The following is a 16,508-nucleotide window of genomic DNA, read 5'->3' on the forward strand; positions in this document are numbered from 1 at the left end:
AATTTTGGTATATTTGTATTTGCATGTTGTTTGCAGGTTCTGCTTCCTAACATGGAAGAAATTATCCTGTAGGATGTGGAATTTGCAGCTTGAGGAGATACTTTCCCCCTAAGTCTCAATTCTATAAGCGTTCTAGTTTTTGAGTTATTGAAATTTTTGTCGTTGTTATATTTGTAGAATGAATAATTATATCAGCAAACTCTTTGCAAAGTTGTCACCAAAGCATAAAATGACGAGATCTGAAATTTGAAACATTTTTGTATTTTAAACACTTCTTTATGATTTATTTCATTGTTTGGATGTCTTCAATGTTGTTCAGTGTTCTGAAAAATAGTCAAAGAAAAACTTACATAAAGTCATGTCGAACTTGTGACTCATACTGTGGTAGTTGTCAGTGTTAAAGAAATCCAAAAGTATTCAGATTATATCACTTTTTTTTGGTCAGTAACTTCATTAGTTACTTTGGTCAGTAACCTTGTAGTTACTAGTTGATGAGATACTTGAGTTAAAATTAATATTACTTTAGTCTTAGCCACAAAAAAATGTATATAACATGTTGAGCCTTAATCCAAATTTTGATCATATCTTGTCCCTGCAAAGCTTAACTATCAAAATGCCCTTTAACAAACTAATGGAAACTATGTCCAACACAAGATTGCTACATATTGTGACCAGTGAATAAACTAAAAGAGCCGTCATATCGAAAGTACTCGTTAAATGTCAACATATGGATTTGAATGTCAGTTATTGCTCTCTTTTTTATTCCTTCAGGGACTGCAGCTTTTATTTTGGAAGGCCAACTTTTTACTGGAAGTACATACAATTTTTGTGTTTTACGCCCCTTATCGGCCCAGGTACTTCATGTTTGTGTTCGAAAATACAGTACGAAAATGTTGAGCTGAAGTGTATTTTGGGGCTTGTATGCTATTATTATGTCATCCGTCAATGTATGTAGAAATGATCAATAGTGGGGCAGTTGGTGGCGTAGTGGGTTAAGCAGCCGCCCCATGTACAGAGACTATAGTCCACGCTGCAGCTGGCCCCGGTTCGAGTCCCGCACCGAGCGGCCCTTTGCTGCGTGTCTGCCCCTTGCATTCCTGTCTCTCTCCAGCTGTCCTATCATTAAGTGCATAAAAAGCCCCAACAAAAATATTACAAAAAAGAAATGATTAATAGTTTAATTTGTTTCAGTCACATATGCTGCATTTTAGAGATTTAGATTTGTTTCGAACATATTAGAAAAAGAAAACTAAGCAAAAAGTAACAATAGAACAAAGAAAGAGAGAACAAAAGCAATTCTTTTTCCTTGTTGAAAATCAGGCGAGGTATTTCATGTCTGGAATGAACCTCCCTGATACCCAACCTGCATCGTTTTACTGTATTCCCCACACGATTTCTTCGCATCCCCGATGAATACAGCGAACTGAGTTAAGATTTAGGTTTCTTAGCGGTCGTGACAAATGTGGTATGTTTTATACTTGTGTGCTGTATCTATATTTTCAATAGAAACCATAAACAATTATTTTAAACGTGCAACAACATGCAAAATGGTAAAGTCGTCGCAGTCAGTTTACACAACTGTTTAAAAACGCAAATAAACGTATATAGTAAATTCATATGTTAACAACAAAAATTAGAAAGTTGAAAGCTCGTGAAAATGTGTGTAAAAGGAGACGGGAGACAGTGGGGCCAACTACTTCCTACGGTTGGTTTTTTTTGAAAGGACCGGTTGGATCTTCGTTCTGCTCCCGACCAATCGGAAGTGAGTATTTTTCGCGCTGGTTGGCCGCAGAGTTTGAGTTTCCCGCAAGCTTTTGATACGACTTGAATGAAATTCTTCGCTTTACGGGATGAATATGGGCATTTTTTCCCTTTAACCACAGAAGAGGACATCCAACAGGTAACTACAGAGAATCGGTCTTTCATGATATTGTCATTCCGAATACAATACCTGGGATGAGTTTTTGCAGCTACATTTGTTCAGGCCAACCTTCCATTTTAGCAAACTAGCTAACTGTGCTAACGATGGTGTGCAGTTTGGCTTGGCTTCAATGGTAGGCTGGTTAGCTTTGGCTAGCACGGTTAGCTTTTTTGGAGCAAGCTGTCATGGCGCCCACAATTTAGGTATATCTCTTAAAGAATGGCAAAACAATTTATGCACGTTATCTCAGCTGACCCACCATTCTAGTTTTTGCGTCATTTTTTTAATCGACTTGCCAATAAGTTAGTGGTATTCAGCGTTTGGGTTTCGGCTTTGTCTATTTGCTGGAGGCCGGTGTAATGGCTGACCGTAATGATGACAGAGATGCGGTTCAATAGGGAATTACTTGTCCCCCCTGTCCGTGGCTAGAATCCACGAGATTCCCTCATTGTGGCTTCCGCCTCAGATGATAGTCGGAGCCGCTTTCTTGCATGACATGATGGTGAAAGTTGTTATTGTACGCTAGCCAGCAAAAGTCTTTGAATTTCAGTTGTTTGAAACGCTTGTTATAACCTTACTTCAACTTTATTCGGTAACTTAATCCGTGTAATCGTTGTGTATTAATCGTTGCATCTAAGGCTAGCATCATTGTCCTGTAGCACTCAATAAACATCACAGATCCTACTGAAGTAGGATACATCTCGCTTCAGCAATTATTCGCACTCCGACTTGTCACTTGCTTCCATTTCCGCGGCTTTTATAGCTGTAATGCGGCTGTTCCGCGACACAGCTCGCCACCCACTTATTGGGCATTCGCTGGATATGGTGGAGCCTGCAGACTGCCTTCTCTACGCCGCTTTGCCACCGTATGCAGCTAACAGTTAGCTAGTCCTCGTCTAAGAGAAAGCCAACTTAAAATTGTCGCGGTAAGCGTGTTTACGGCCGCTCGTTGCTTTTTTTTGTCCTTTTCCTTTATTTTTTTTTAATGTGTTCAGTGATGTAAACTATAGTGGGTTTGACTTGACCTCATTACTTCAGATCAATGTGTTTGCCATGCTTCATTTTCTATTAAGGGATTAATGTTTTACTGTAAAGAAGTATTGTTGCTTCAGACTTTGGGGTCAATCAAGTCGCTCCACTTTCCTCTTTAAAAAAAAAAAAAAAGCATCCTAAACTGGGCGGTTTGGACATTCCGTGACAGGTGCAGGATTCTGTATCGACTCCAAGCTCACGGTTCATGCTCCGTTTGAGCAAGTGAGTGCCATTTTGTGATTTGTTTAACGTTATGGTCATAGGATTCATATTTAAGATTGCATATATGTCACCATAAAGAGCACAATGACACGGTTGCTGTATTTTAATTTTGGGGAAAAAAGAAATGATTGTGTTCTTTGTCTTGTAGCTCAGAGAGCCTGGAGGGGCTAGATGGGATGGACAGCAAAGGTAGCTCCCTGCCTTCCATGCCTGAACCAGCCAACCCGATCAGCATGAAGCAGCCACCAGAGTCCCTAAGTGTGCGTAAAGGCCGGGGGGATTTGGGGAGTGACCCAGCTCTGCTAATGGACAAAGCTGCTGCACAGCTGGCTGCCACACTACAAGACGGTGTTCTTCAGAAGATGGCTGGCCACAGTCATAACAACCACAGCCACGAGAGGCTCAAAGACCTCACTTCACTGGTGCTGAACGGTGACCAAGACACGCTGCCCAAGCTTTGTACTCCAGAGCCACCGATGCTCAAGGGTGCCGAAGCCCCCACTACTAACGACACCCATCAGCACAACTGCACGCCTCATCCTGAACCTGAGTTGAAGGCGACTGTACCCCAGGTGGTGCAGCAGCCGCTGTTTGAGCCATGCTGTGCTAATGAACCCAGCTTGGTGACAGCCACTGAAGATACTTTATCTGGACCTGATGAGAGACAAGATGCAAAGAGAAGGAGGGGGAGACCTCTAAAACTTAAACCCCAAGTAAACTGCAGTTCCTCTGTCGTTCCTGTGGAGCCATGTGAGCCCATAAATGTTGTCGAGGAATCTGGAGCAGCTGATGAGGTTTGACATGAATTTTTACCCTTTTAGAGAAAAAATATTTGTATTCTTCATCCTAACCAGTAATTATTCAGAGGACGCTTAAATGTATTGTGTGTAATTGTTAGCCACTATTAACAAGTGCGAGGATGAATGGCTTCAGTACAAGACATGTTAACTGTTTTCCTGTATTAATTAACCTCTTCTTCCTTCTCTTTTCCAGCCTGCTTCCGTGTCAGAACTGATGGAGCAGGAAAAAGAAAAGTCTGCTTTGCTGACCTGTTTCTCAGTTGGGGATCTGGTTTGGACAAAAGTGTCGGGTTACCCCTGGTGGCCTTGCATGGTGACCACAGACCCAGAATTCAGCGTTCACTTCAAACAGAAACAGAAAGGTGTGAAACCCTCACTGTCACCTGAAACATTAACGGTTTGAAGACTCGTGGTTTATGGAAAACCTTTCAAATATCGTTCTCTATTTTCCTTTTTCCAATAGCCAACAGCAAGTTGGGCCTCCTTTACCATGTGCAGTATTTTGGGGATGCCCCAGAGAGAGGATACATCTTTGAGAAGAATATGGTGCCCTTTACAGGGGAGGATCAGTACCTGGAGCTTATCCAGGGCAACAAACCGCCGACTTCTCATATCAACCATAAAAAGGTAAATCAGATTTCTCTATTCAATGCCCCTGCATGTTAGCTGCATTTGCTCTCACACTTTGAAACTTTACAACATTTCTAGAAAATTCAATTAGGATGATAAATCCTTTTTAAAAACGCTGATTTTTTTTTTTTTTTTTTTTAAATCTATTTTTTCTTGTTTAATTTGAAATGCCAGAATATCTTTTTTTTTTTTTTTTTTTTTTTGTGTACCTCAGTGTCAGTCCAAAGAGATGTTCATTTTCGATGGCTAGCAATGCTAACATACCGTGAAAGAGTATTTTCAGCAGATTTATGGTCCCCATGTTTGCTGTCATTTGTAACTCGTTACGTTACCTTGTTGTTTTTCCTCACCTTGTCATGCAGAATTCTCCCTCTGTGCCCCGTAAACTCAAGGTTCAGTGGAACATGGGCGTCATCCAGGCCAAAGAGGCTCTCAGTATGTCACTGGACAACCGCATGGAAAACTTTGGGTTTCTTTATGATGACACCGGACCTCACTTGAACCCCCGAATCTTAGAGAAGTTGAAGCCAGAACAGAGTAATGAGATGTACCAGGAGACAGAGTCCAGGCTCAGCCCAGGTCTCCCTTCACTGCTGGTGAGTCCCTCAGCTCGAATCCTCATCAGTCCCAAGATAACGCTCCAACAGAGAACAAGACAAAAACCCTGAAACAAAACTTAAAAAGAAAAGGAGCCAAGGACATCAAAATACTTTCCTTGTCACTAAAGCCCTATAAAGAAAAAGTATCGTAAGTTTGCTCCAGCTCAGGTTACTTCTTCTTACTTCTTCTTTTGTTTTCTCCAAATGACAATCCAAATCCCCAAATATTTATGATGTAAAACTGAAAAGGCCAACATCTCCAACTGAAATAAAAGTGTGGGATCTAAAAACTGCAATTTAAATCGGAAGCAGTTTGAAATGGTAAAATAAGAAGGTTTTGTTTTTATTTTAACTGTGTGATTAAATGTTTAGCTTTGAATTGAATCATTTAGTTGTTTTCTTTGCAGAATCCCACAACTTCTGCACCACATACACAAGCTGAACCAGTTGTACCTCAGAAGAAGAGAAAGAGAAGACCCAAAGAGGCTCTGTCTGCTCCTAAAACAGGGAGGAGACGGAACAAATCTGCAGCCAACAGTCAGGATCCTGTGAAGAAAAGGAAAACAAAGCTGGTTTCTTCGACAGATGACAATTCGGAAGCACTCATGCTTCTGGTTTCAGTTCCAGGTTGGTTGAAAATTGAAACCCTGCAGCAGATCAACATGAGCAGTCAGCCAAGGGTTGGTCAAATCTGAACATGGTTAAAAAGCAACGGGTGTGAGATATCCTGCTTTGGTCTGCCAAATGTGGCTGTCACAATTGTGAAGAGGTTGGGTTGTTGTGTAATTCATCGTTACATTTGGCAAGTTTATGTGTGGAAATCTCCTCTTGAAAAGAGACTGATAAAACAATATAACCTGTTTATCTGTCATAAACAGCCATTTTATCCAAGATCCTGTGTAATAGTTGCAGTCCAATAGTTCAATTTTTGTGGTTCTGGGATGTTTTTTTGTTTTTTTTTAATGAGAGCTGAGTTAAAAAATAAATGAATAGATGAATCTTGAGTCAGTTTTCTACAACTTCTCATAGTTTGACCCTCATTGAAACGTTTTAAAAACGAATGTGTACATGTGTTCAAACTTTTGACTAGTACTGTACATCTAGCTTTGTTTAAAACCGGGAAGTGTTGCCAGAGAGCTGTGAACTGAATTCTCAAATGAGCAAGTTCTCACCAAATGTTTGGATAAGACTTCACATGTTGTATGTTTAAGCTACGTCCACCGTGAAATGTCTTTGGCTATTTTATTCAAGTCTTTGCCTGTTTTTTTTGGATCATTATTGGAGACACGATGTCGGCTCCGCACATCCTAAATGTTCATAAGTGATGTCGTGTTTTAATCCGAACCAAATAAGTGTTTCACCTTTTTTTTTTTTTTTTTTTTTTTTTTTTTTTTTTTTTTTTAACTCTTATTTTTAGTGAAAAGAGAGCGAAAGAAGTCTAAAAGGCCGTTAACGGATGCTACAGCAGACATGGATCAACAGCCCAAAAAGAGACGTAAAACTGGCAAAGATACGGAAAGACCGGTGAGTGTCCATCTGATGTGCTGCTGTCGGTCACAGAGGGGAAGGAGACGAGAAACGTGCTGATTCTTTTAGTCTGCGCATTGCAAAAATCAAATCTGAACATCTGACGTATTTTCCTACCCGAAACGGAACTTGAGCTCCGAGGAATGAAATCTAAATTCTTTCGTCGAACGTCCACATACTGAGAGTGAGTTTACTTTCCCAGGGCTCAAGTTCAGAGGAAACTAACAAAAAGAGGAGAAGAAGGAAGAAAACTGACTCAAAAGATGTTAAAGAACCCAGGAAACGGATGAAGAAGACAAAAGGTCTGCTTAATGGTAAGAAGCTAAATTCTGTATTTGCCAGGAATCGCTGCTTTTATTCCCTCTTACTGTCCCTTCCCTGTTTGCTTCACGCTCCATGTCTTCTGAAACACGAGTAAAAACATTTTGACTCTACGTAGATGGGCAAAATGCAGAGAAACCAAAGCACCGGAGGAAAAGGAAGCAGGATGGAGAGAACCAGGCCCCTGGCTCCAAAGCTAAGAAGAGCGTGGCCTCCCCCTGTCCTGATCCTGAGGTCAGAGGCCAGACTTCTTCATACAACAAAGCCATGTTTATGGTTGTTGATATTTTTTTGTTAGATGTAGAGTAAATAAATGGTATTCAGCTGGATTATGTGTCATTTAACATGACGTTTTGGGATGTTTACTGCAGGGTTCTGGGAGTGAAGAACGTCCTGATTCTCCGAGTGACAGCTTGGACGGGACGAAGAAGGGTGAACGGAAGAAAGAGTTTGTCTGTCAGGTAGCTGTGCTTCTTCAGTATGTTCTCATCTTTGGGGAGAAAAGGAGTCCATGGCTTTTTTTTTTTTTTAATGTTTTCTGGCTTATCTGCAGCATTAAAATGATGTATTATCGCTTTTAATGTCGTCCAAAGTTTGAGCGTGCTAGTTATCTACACCGAACATTTTAAAAGGAGACTTTTTGCACCACATGGAACAAGAGCACAGCGCTGGAAAATGTGTTTTTGCTGTGGGGGCAAAATGACCCTTTTAGGCTTCCTTTGTGACAAACGCACACATTGAGTTTTTTCTTTTACACCTCATCTCAGACTAATCGTCCTCAGATCTGTTTTTCTGTGTCCTTTGCTGGGCGTTTATTCCTACTTATACTTATTTATATCTACTGCAAACTTTTTGAATGTTTGGATCTGTGTGTGTTCCACAGGTTTGTGAGCAGGCTGGGGAGGACTTGGTGCCTTGTGAAGGCCAGTGTTGTGGCATGTTTCACCTCCACTGCTTGGGTCTGTCCCTCAAACCCGACGACAAGCTGCTCTGCCAGCCGTGCAGAACAGGTGTGTAGATGATGTAATACTGCCGATAAACCACTGAATTGTTAATGGGTGAAAGTAGCCTGGCAGTAGTTTGATAAGTTGTTTTTTTTTTTTTTTTTTAATTTATTATTATTCTTGCTTTTGAACAAAATTTCCTCCTTTTCTCCTTTTTTTTTTTTTCAGGAGTTCACTCGTGTTTCATCTGCAAGCAGTCTGAGGGCGAGGTTCGGCGCTGTCACGTCCCACACTGCGGCAAATTTTACCACGAGGCCTGCGTCCGCCTCAACACCCTCACAGTGTTCGACAACAAGGGTTTCCGCTGCCCGCTCCACACGTGCCACAGCTGCCACTACGGCTGTCGCACCAAGCAAAGGTCTAACAAGGGTGAGCCTCAATTAGTTAGATAAGCAGTCTGAGATGAACCCAACTCACTTTTATTGTTTGTTTACTCGGTCAGGAATTGTTCTTTATCAGATTCTAAATGTCAGACCAGGTGATGAACTCCTGTTGTGGCTTTTCTGGAGCTCTATAAGTTGAAAATTAGCACCAACACCTTACAAACTCTGAGTACAGGAGTCTCAAAAGATGCAGACTTCGTGGGAAGTCTGCTTGTGGGACAGATTTCGTTAAGTTCTTTCAACTTTCAACTTTCTGTTTGAGATCACTTTTTAAATTGTGTCGCTAGTAATCTTTAGAAATATATCAGCTGAGGATTCAGTTATTTGCCCCCAGGAGCTACACAATTGAAAATGTATTGTTTTGCAGCCCTCTTAATTTCACCCGAGATGAGCAGCATATATTCAAGTATTTGTTTATATCACAAGTCGTATCCCACCACAACATTAAGCTATGCTATTGCATGTTTTTCCAATACCGCCCTGTTGCACGCCTGTTTATGTGACCTGCTGTCCCCTCCACCTGTGCTGCAGGCCGGTTGATGCGGTGTCTTCGGTGCCCGGTGGCGTACCACATCGGCGACCTGTGCGTGGCCGCAGGAAGCGAGATGATCACCAGCAGTGCCATCATCTGCACCAACCACTTCAACGCCAAAAAGGGCTACAGCCACCACAGTCACGTTAATGTCAGCTGGTGTTTCGTGTGCTCCAAAGGTTGGCCTCATTTAAACAGCCATGTGTTCATACTGCTTGTTTGAAGGCTCCTCTGTTTTCAGGTCATGTCACATCTTGTCTCTTGATCAGTTTATTTGGCAAATGATTGCGAGGCGGTATCTTTCTGTTTGTCAGATTTTTAGATATGAAGTCTGCTTCAGGCGAGCCAGCCCAACTCTGATATTTAAGACTGCTTTAATATGTTTCACTTACAAGTTTTATACACTTAAAAGTTGAAATGAACTAATATTACCACCTGTTGTTGCTGCTGCTAAAACTGAGAGAAAATGCTGACCTGCAGCAGATCCTGATGGTCGCTGTTCAGCCAGATTTGCTTATCAGCTTTGTTGGTTTGCTGCTGATTCATATCTGTACTTCTCATTTGGATTTTTTTCTTTTGTGTTTTGCAGGAGGACAGTTGCTGTGTTGTGAGTCTTGCCCGGCAGCCTTTCACCCCGACTGTCTGAACATCGCCATGCCCGATGGAAGCTGGTTCTGCAACGACTGCCGAGCCGGAAAGAAACCCAAGTACAGAGACATCATATGGGTCAAACTGGGGACATACAGGTAGGAGCAAGTTATTGACTGTTGCTCTCTGGTATTTATTGACCCTGGTGAGCAAGTCTCAGACATTCTGCTTCATTTTTCCTGTTAGATGGTGGCCAGCAGAGATCCACCACCCCAGAAACATTCCCACCAATATCCAGCACCTTCGACACGAGATTGGAGAGTTTCCAGTCTTCTTCTTTGGCTCCAAGGATTACTTCTGGACCCACCAGGGCAGAGTGTTTCCCTACATGGAAGGTGACCGGGGCAGCAAACATCAGAGGACTGGCATCGGGAAAGTCTTTAAGAATGGTAATGATCCAAACTACAAACCCTACAACAACCAAACCAGTGTGCCAGCTTCAGACATGAAGGCCCAATCCCAGTTCCTGAGATGCATTCAATCCTACCTGGCACTTTGACCCATTTAGCAAGCCACAGGAGTACCTCACCTTTCTGTGTTTAACCCACTAAGACCGTAGGAAATATTTAATTGTATCCAAACACATAAACAGAAAAATGCATTCTAAAAAGCCACTCAGCCGGTTAACTTGCTGCCCATTTTGTGTAATCATAAACCCGCTGTGTTACTGTGACATTAATTCTGAAACGTCCTCTTTCACAGGTAGCATGAACTATTATGTGCTTGAACAAAGTCTCTTTCTTGTGTTCCTCCTTCAGCTCTATTGGAGGCCGAGGCTCGATTTAAGGAAATGAAGATGAAACGAGAGGCCAAGGAGGCACAAGAGAACAGCCGCAAGCCCCCCCCATACAAGTTCATCAAGGTTAGAAATGCCACTGTGGACCTTTTTTAAAACAAATCTGCCGTCTCCGTTTTGCATCTATTCTCCAGGACAGATGCGGTACATGGCTTTGTGTTTTAAGTCTTCTCCTCTTGTTTACGCCCCCAGGTCAACAAACCCTTCGGCAAGGTTCAGGTTTACACCGCCGACATCTCCGAGATCCCCAAATGCAACTGCAAACCGACGGACGAGCGGCCGTGTGGCTTCGAGTCCGAGTGCCTGAACCGCATGCTGCAGTACGAGTGTCACCCTCAGGTGTGTCCCAGTGGGGAGCGCTGCTGTAACCAAGACTTCACCAAACGCCTCTACCCGGAGACCAAGATCATTAAGACGCCCGGCAAAGGCTGGGGCCTGATTTCTCTGCGGGACATCAAGAAGGTGAGGCCAGGGCTCATTTCAATTCTTATCTCGCCATGTCTCATGTTCATTTGCTTATTGCAGAGTTGATAAGGCACTAATGTTTGTTGAAATGATGCTTTAAACTTTTAAACCTGTTGAACAGATCTGTTTAGTTTAATCCGTGCCTGTGTGACCTGCTACAGGTCCACCCGCATCACTGCCACACATCTAATGTGCATTTCTCCTAAAAGATCAGCAGCGTTTTCACATCGACGTCAGTCCGTGTCTCATGAAAACTTTTCTAAAACAGGGTGAGTTTGTCAACGAGTACATCGGAGAGCTGGTCGACGAGGAGGAGTGCAGGGCGAGAATCAAGTACGCCCACGAAAACAACATCACCAACTTCTACATGCTCACCATCGACAAAGTAAGTGGGAGACGAACACTCGGTGGCAGCGTGGGGGGGTTGTTTGCTCCACAGTGTGTCGGGGGGCTGTGTGCTCTGCTGCACCGTTCCCACCAGGAGCTACATGAACGCGGTGGTATTGCTTTGGGAATGTTGCGTGGCAGACGGCTGCAACATTACTACAAACGCGTGGAATTTGGATTCGTGCAAACGATTCTCAAAGAGTGAATCCTAAAAGCAGTAAATAACCAACTCCCACTCTGCCTTTAAGGACCGAATCATCGACGCAGGGCCGAAAGGAAACTATTCCCGCTTCATGAACCACAGCTGTCAGCCCAACTGTGAGACTCAGAAGTGGACGGTGAACGGTGACACCCGTGTCGGCCTGTTTGCAGTCTGCGACATACCTGCAGGTGAGATTATTTAGAGCTAAACACGGGACTGTTTCACCATGCATTACTCTTCAGAAGTCCCCTCTTTTCTGTATTTTCTTTATTCCAGACATTGTTGTAATCTTTTAAAGAGAATGTAGCAAAGAAACCATTTTAAAGGAACTTTGTTACCAGCAGCATGTTGGAAAGAAATGGGAGTTTGATTTTATATAGCTGCATCTACAGTATGAAAGCTATTAGCCAAATACTTGGCATATCTAAGCAAGGGGGTCTCAAGACTTTTGTACAAAACTGTAGAAAATGAATTCTTGAATCCGAATGTGAACTGCCCGAGTTCTTATTTATTTGATGAAATGTTTGTGTCCCAGGAACCGAGCTGACCTTCAACTACAACCTGGACTGCCTCGGAAATGAGAAGACCATCTGCCGCTGCGGCGCTCCTAACTGTAGCGGCTTTCTTGGAGATCGACCGAAGGTGAGCGTCATCTGGCATCTTTTTTTTCCCAAACTCATTTAGCAGCTTGCTAATCAGAGATGCGTTCAGGTTATGGACACAAACCAGGAAGTGCATTTACAACTTAGATCTTTGATTCTGAAATCTAGCACAGATGTATTCTGTTGTGTGAAACTCTACCGGTTATGGTGAGCACCGCGTTAATAACTCATCTCCTTCAAAGAACTCAAACGGCCAAACAGCCGAGCCAAAAGGAAAGAGGGCGAAGAGGAAACAGAAAAGGAGGAAAAGCGAGGGAAAGAAGAAGTCTGAGGACGACTGTTTCCGCTGTGGAGACGGAGGGCAGCTGGTGCTCTGTGACAAGAAGACCTGCACCAAGGCGTACCACCTGTCCTGCCTGAACCTCACCAAGAGACCCTTTGGTGAGCTGCCACTCCAACACAACACAAGCAGATGATCAGCTTTCACGCTGCTTTTGTTTTTTATCATTCTGGTTTTCAGGTTTATTTCTCTGAGCCCGTGTTATACTTTCAGAAGGTGAACCAGTGATAATCCTTTCAGCCCTGACCCTAAACTTGTTCCCATCTTTGGCTCCCTGCAGGCCGCTGGGACTGCCCCTGGCACCACTGTGACGTATGCGGCAAAAACTCTGAGGCTTTCTGCCAGCTGTGCCCCAACTCCTTCTGCAAGGCTCACCAGGACGGGGCGCTGCGTCCCTGGCCGCCCACGGGGCAGCTCTGCTGCACGGAGCACGACGAGCTGGAGGGAACCGACAACCAGGACCTTAACGCGGAAACAAACGCCACCGCCGCCACTACGGGCGCCCTCGTCGGCCGTCCCAAAGGCTCCAGGAAGATGGAGGGAGCGGAGGCCAAAACAAGGGGCTCCAAGAGGAAAGCAGCGGAAGCCTGAAGTGACCTTTCAGAGAGCCGAAAGACCAAACCAGACTCGGAAAACTTCCTCCCATCAACAATGTTCTGTTCTCAAGATCGCAGGAACTGAGGCGCACTGTACATCTTCACGATCAGGGAGAGCTGCTTCTTTCTCACATGCTCGGCATTGACCTCCGGCTCGTACTTCTTCTTTCAACGTCTTCAGGTTTTTATTCTCTAGTCTGCACTGACCGCCTGTGGTAAAGCACAGCTCAGCAGAACGAGCACGGATCAGGAAACTGCAGCGACTGCATCCACTGTCCCAACCCCCCCTTTTTTTCTTTTTTTTTTTTTTTTCTCCTCATCTTTGTTTTGATTACTTGATTCTTTGAATAACAAAAGAAACGTGTTGGTTTCTGCAGAAAAACTGATCCAGCCAGAGGTAACACAGCAACAACTTGAATCTCAGTCAGCTCCCCCCAACATGGAGCATCCTGAACAGCAGAGTTTTATAGCTATATCTATATGTGTGTATATCAAAAACCAAAATGGTGATTCCTGGGATAGTGTTCGACATCTAATAGGTTGCCAAATGGATTTTTATTTTTATATATAGTATATATATGCCAGATGTAATGTCAAACACCAAGACACTATGGATAGGCTTCCAATGACCTTTACTTCTTTGCGTAGCCATAGATCACACGTAACTGTAGACATGTTTGCTATTTTATAGCCTGTTAACTTGTTTTAGCTCAGTTTTGTTCCCCCCTTTTTTTTTTTTTCCTTTTTTTTTTTTTTTAAACAAAGGTGCTGAATGATGGCGTTCCAAATCTTTGCCAGAAGACAAGGGATTACAGAAGGTATCAAAGACCTGTTGGAAACCTAAGGTCTGATAGAGGGGGAAAAAAAACACTACTGGGAGGTTGATATGTCGCACACTTCCTGTTTTGTTGGATGATGAACCACATCAATGAGGGACTGAGAGCGATTCCTGATCATTTGTCAAAGGGTGCTGTTTAACATCCCATTTGGATGACTGAAATGTGAGGTTCAAAGACTTTTTAAGCGTGATTACTTTAGTCATGCCCTCTGGAAACTGAAGGTCTGTGTCGCTGGCTGGGATTTTTATTGAAATACCTCTGTTTGTTTGGGGGTTTTTTGTTTGTTTTTTTTAAATCTTCAGGAAGTTTTAGTCTCAAAGATGCACACTGGCTACTGTTTAATACTTCAACACTGGCTGACGCTTAAACCTGAGTTGTAGAGCGAAGGGATGTGTTGGACTGATCAAACCCCTCTTCATACTTGCACATTTGGCCCAACATCGGCGTGAATTCTTCCTCGAGCATCCATGAATTGCATCCAGTTTTGGATTTTTCTAAACGCTGTTCATATTAACATTCTCGGAGGAAAGATTGAGAGTAATAGAGTGCCAACAGATGAATGCAGTCCACTGATCAGATGCTCCGAAAAGGAGAACAGCTCGCCTCGGATGTTGGCGTGGAAAGGAAACTGGTTAAAGAAGTCATTTCGTTCAAGTGTGATTGGTACCGTTCACTTGAATCGTACATGTTCTAGACCCCAAATCAGCCCTGATATATGTTAAACTTATTATAGTTGAAGCTATGATTTCATGGGACTGTTTTTAAGTGGGCCTTGTGGGAGCGGCTCGGCAGTGAACAGTTCGAGTCTGGCCCGTCGCTTCCAAACATTATGAAGGTTTTCTAATTATTTTTTTGTTGTTATTAAAAACTTGTTGTCTCCGTTCTGGCTGGTTGTTCCGCTCCTTCCGCCGTCCCTTTATTCTTTGATGTTGGCGATCTGGATGAGTTTCGGAGGAATTTCCCTCGCAAATCCTTTCGTTGTGCGGCAGAATCTTTTCATCCACCCTCTGCTTTTTTTGCAACAGCTGCTTTAAGGTCTCTGCGTGTTCTGGTCGTCTGCCTTTACACGCATAGAAAGAAATGGATTTAGTGGAGCAATTTGTGACACTAAAGCTGAGCCAAAATGTGGCGGCGAGCATGATCGGGAGTCTTGAAAAAAACCACTGTTTCTGCTTGAAAACATGCACATTAGTGGAGGGGGAAATAATCCGTTGCGTTTTGTGTTTTAAGTGTCAGATTTTGCCTGGAAAGTAATTGTCATTTAAATGGGTTTTGTCGTATACGTGCTGCTGTTCGCCTTCATCGAGCATTCGGATTGAGGATTCGGGAGAGGTCGTGTGATTAGTCTCGCTGCCGTGTTTTGGGTTTGAGGTTTTTGAGTCGCAGGCATCGGGACTTTCTGAGCAAGTGGCTTCTTCTTTGGGCATTTTACATTTAATCCACTTTGCTATGTCTCTTAAAAATAAAGAAAAAACACCCCCTCAGACCAGATACGATGTGTACAGATACAAAAGCATCTTTAAATAACTGCACCTTTTTTAAATATATATATTTTCTTTTGTTTCTCCCAGGGCATGTGAACAGGAACATGTCCACAAGTGCAGCGCGTCTCATTCGATTATTTTTCTCCCCCCCCCCCCCCCCATTTCTTTGTATTTTCTGTGTAACGTTGTTCATCCTAACCTTATGTTGAGTGAATGTAGTCCAGTCAGTTATTTTTGTAAGCACTGTAATTCCCTGTAGAGCTGAAGTGTCATGTGTGCGCGTAGGTGTTTCATTCTGTAACTACTGTCATAGCAAACCAGAGACTAATATGTACATAATGTATAAGTGGGAATAGTGATGCATCTATTGTAAATATACAATTCCTTGACATGTTTTTTTTTTCTTTTTTTTTCTTTATGCAGTGCTGAAACACTTGTGCAGGATCTCACATCAGTTGAATCGTGCAATAAAGTGGTCAAACATCCATCTGTTCCCTGAAATACTGCGTTTTTCTAATCGACATGCAAAGATTCGACTTTTTTTTTTTTTTTGGTCAGTTTGGACAAAACCTGAGCTTTTGTCAACTGTGATGTTGTCCTGTTTGTTCTTCCGCCGTGGTTCTAATGCCATTAAATGTAGGAAAGTTGCCTTTAAACTTGAGCTTAAACCCTAATTAAGAACCTTAAATTGTTATTTATTCAGTGTTTTGAGTGAGATGAGGGATTCTTTACAGCTTCATTTGATCTGTCCATAGGAACGAATGTTTTATCAGTTACTTTTTCAGCTTTTATTCATCCCACAGCTTCAACAGCACCTTCCATATTTAAATATTTACTATGGAAACTTCCAGAAAGGTTCTGTGTGCTCTGATTGGTCAGCTCCAGCTGATATGGAGTGGTGGGTGGGGCCTGATCAGGTCGATTAGGCCCCACCCACCACTCCACATCAGCTTGGAAGTCTAATTTCAGAAAACATTTCTTTAGTAAATCTCCCTGAAAGTATTTATCTTTTCTTTTTTTTTTTTTTTTAAATAGTTTTAAAGGAAATGATGCAGACTCTTATGTCTGAAAACTTAAACATCAAAAGATATTTGGTAGCCATAATGAAAATGAAAGTTTTCACTAATAATTTCATTATGTCACTAACTACACTTGACACATTCTCTGTATCTGCCGGC

At 42.7% G+C, this 16,508-nt stretch overlaps 1 protein-coding gene across 1 annotated transcript; it reads left to right on the top strand.

The window, feature by feature from the left end:
- Window positions 1-1,790: 1,790 nt before the first annotated feature.
- Window positions 1,791-15,815, top strand: nsd2 (nuclear receptor binding SET domain protein 2). Its single transcript, XM_075448074.1, has 22 exons — window positions 1,791-1,900; window positions 3,324-3,969; window positions 4,169-4,337; window positions 4,439-4,602; window positions 4,968-5,201; window positions 5,612-5,831; window positions 6,622-6,728; window positions 6,934-7,045; window positions 7,171-7,286; window positions 7,424-7,513; window positions 7,936-8,062; window positions 8,225-8,425; window positions 8,971-9,150; window positions 9,561-9,717; window positions 9,806-10,008; window positions 10,378-10,481; window positions 10,608-10,877; window positions 11,149-11,265; window positions 11,516-11,657; window positions 12,005-12,111; window positions 12,314-12,512; window positions 12,692-15,815. Exons 2-22 carry the CDS (start codon window positions 3,352-3,354, stop codon window positions 13,000-13,002), a joined length of 3,948 nt encoding a protein of 1,315 aa, XP_075304189.1. The 5' UTR covers window positions 1,791-1,900; window positions 3,324-3,351; the 3' UTR covers window positions 13,003-15,815.
- Window positions 15,816-16,508: the final 693 nt, after the last annotated feature.

The sequence above is a fragment of the Odontesthes bonariensis genome, chromosome 17 (genome assembly GCF_027942865.1).
Source record: "Odontesthes bonariensis isolate fOdoBon6 chromosome 17, fOdoBon6.hap1, whole genome shotgun sequence".
Classification (NCBI taxonomy): Eukaryota; Metazoa; Chordata; class Actinopteri; order Atheriniformes; family Atherinopsidae; genus Odontesthes; species Odontesthes bonariensis.

Bases quoted from the DNA above. Each gene is read 5' to 3' on its own strand.
- nsd2 (XM_075448074.1), top strand. From the start codon at position 3,352: ATGGACAGCAAAGGTAGCTCCCTGCCTTCCATGCCTGAACCAGCCAAC. The intron at 4,338-4,438 runs GTGTGAAACCCT...TTTTTCCAATAG, and splicing joins CTTCAAACAGAAACAGAAAG to CCAACAGCAAGTTGGGCCTC. The intron at 6,729-6,933 runs GTGAGTGTCCAT...TTACTTTCCCAG, and splicing joins GCAAAGATACGGAAAGACCG to GGCTCAAGTTCAGAGGAAAC.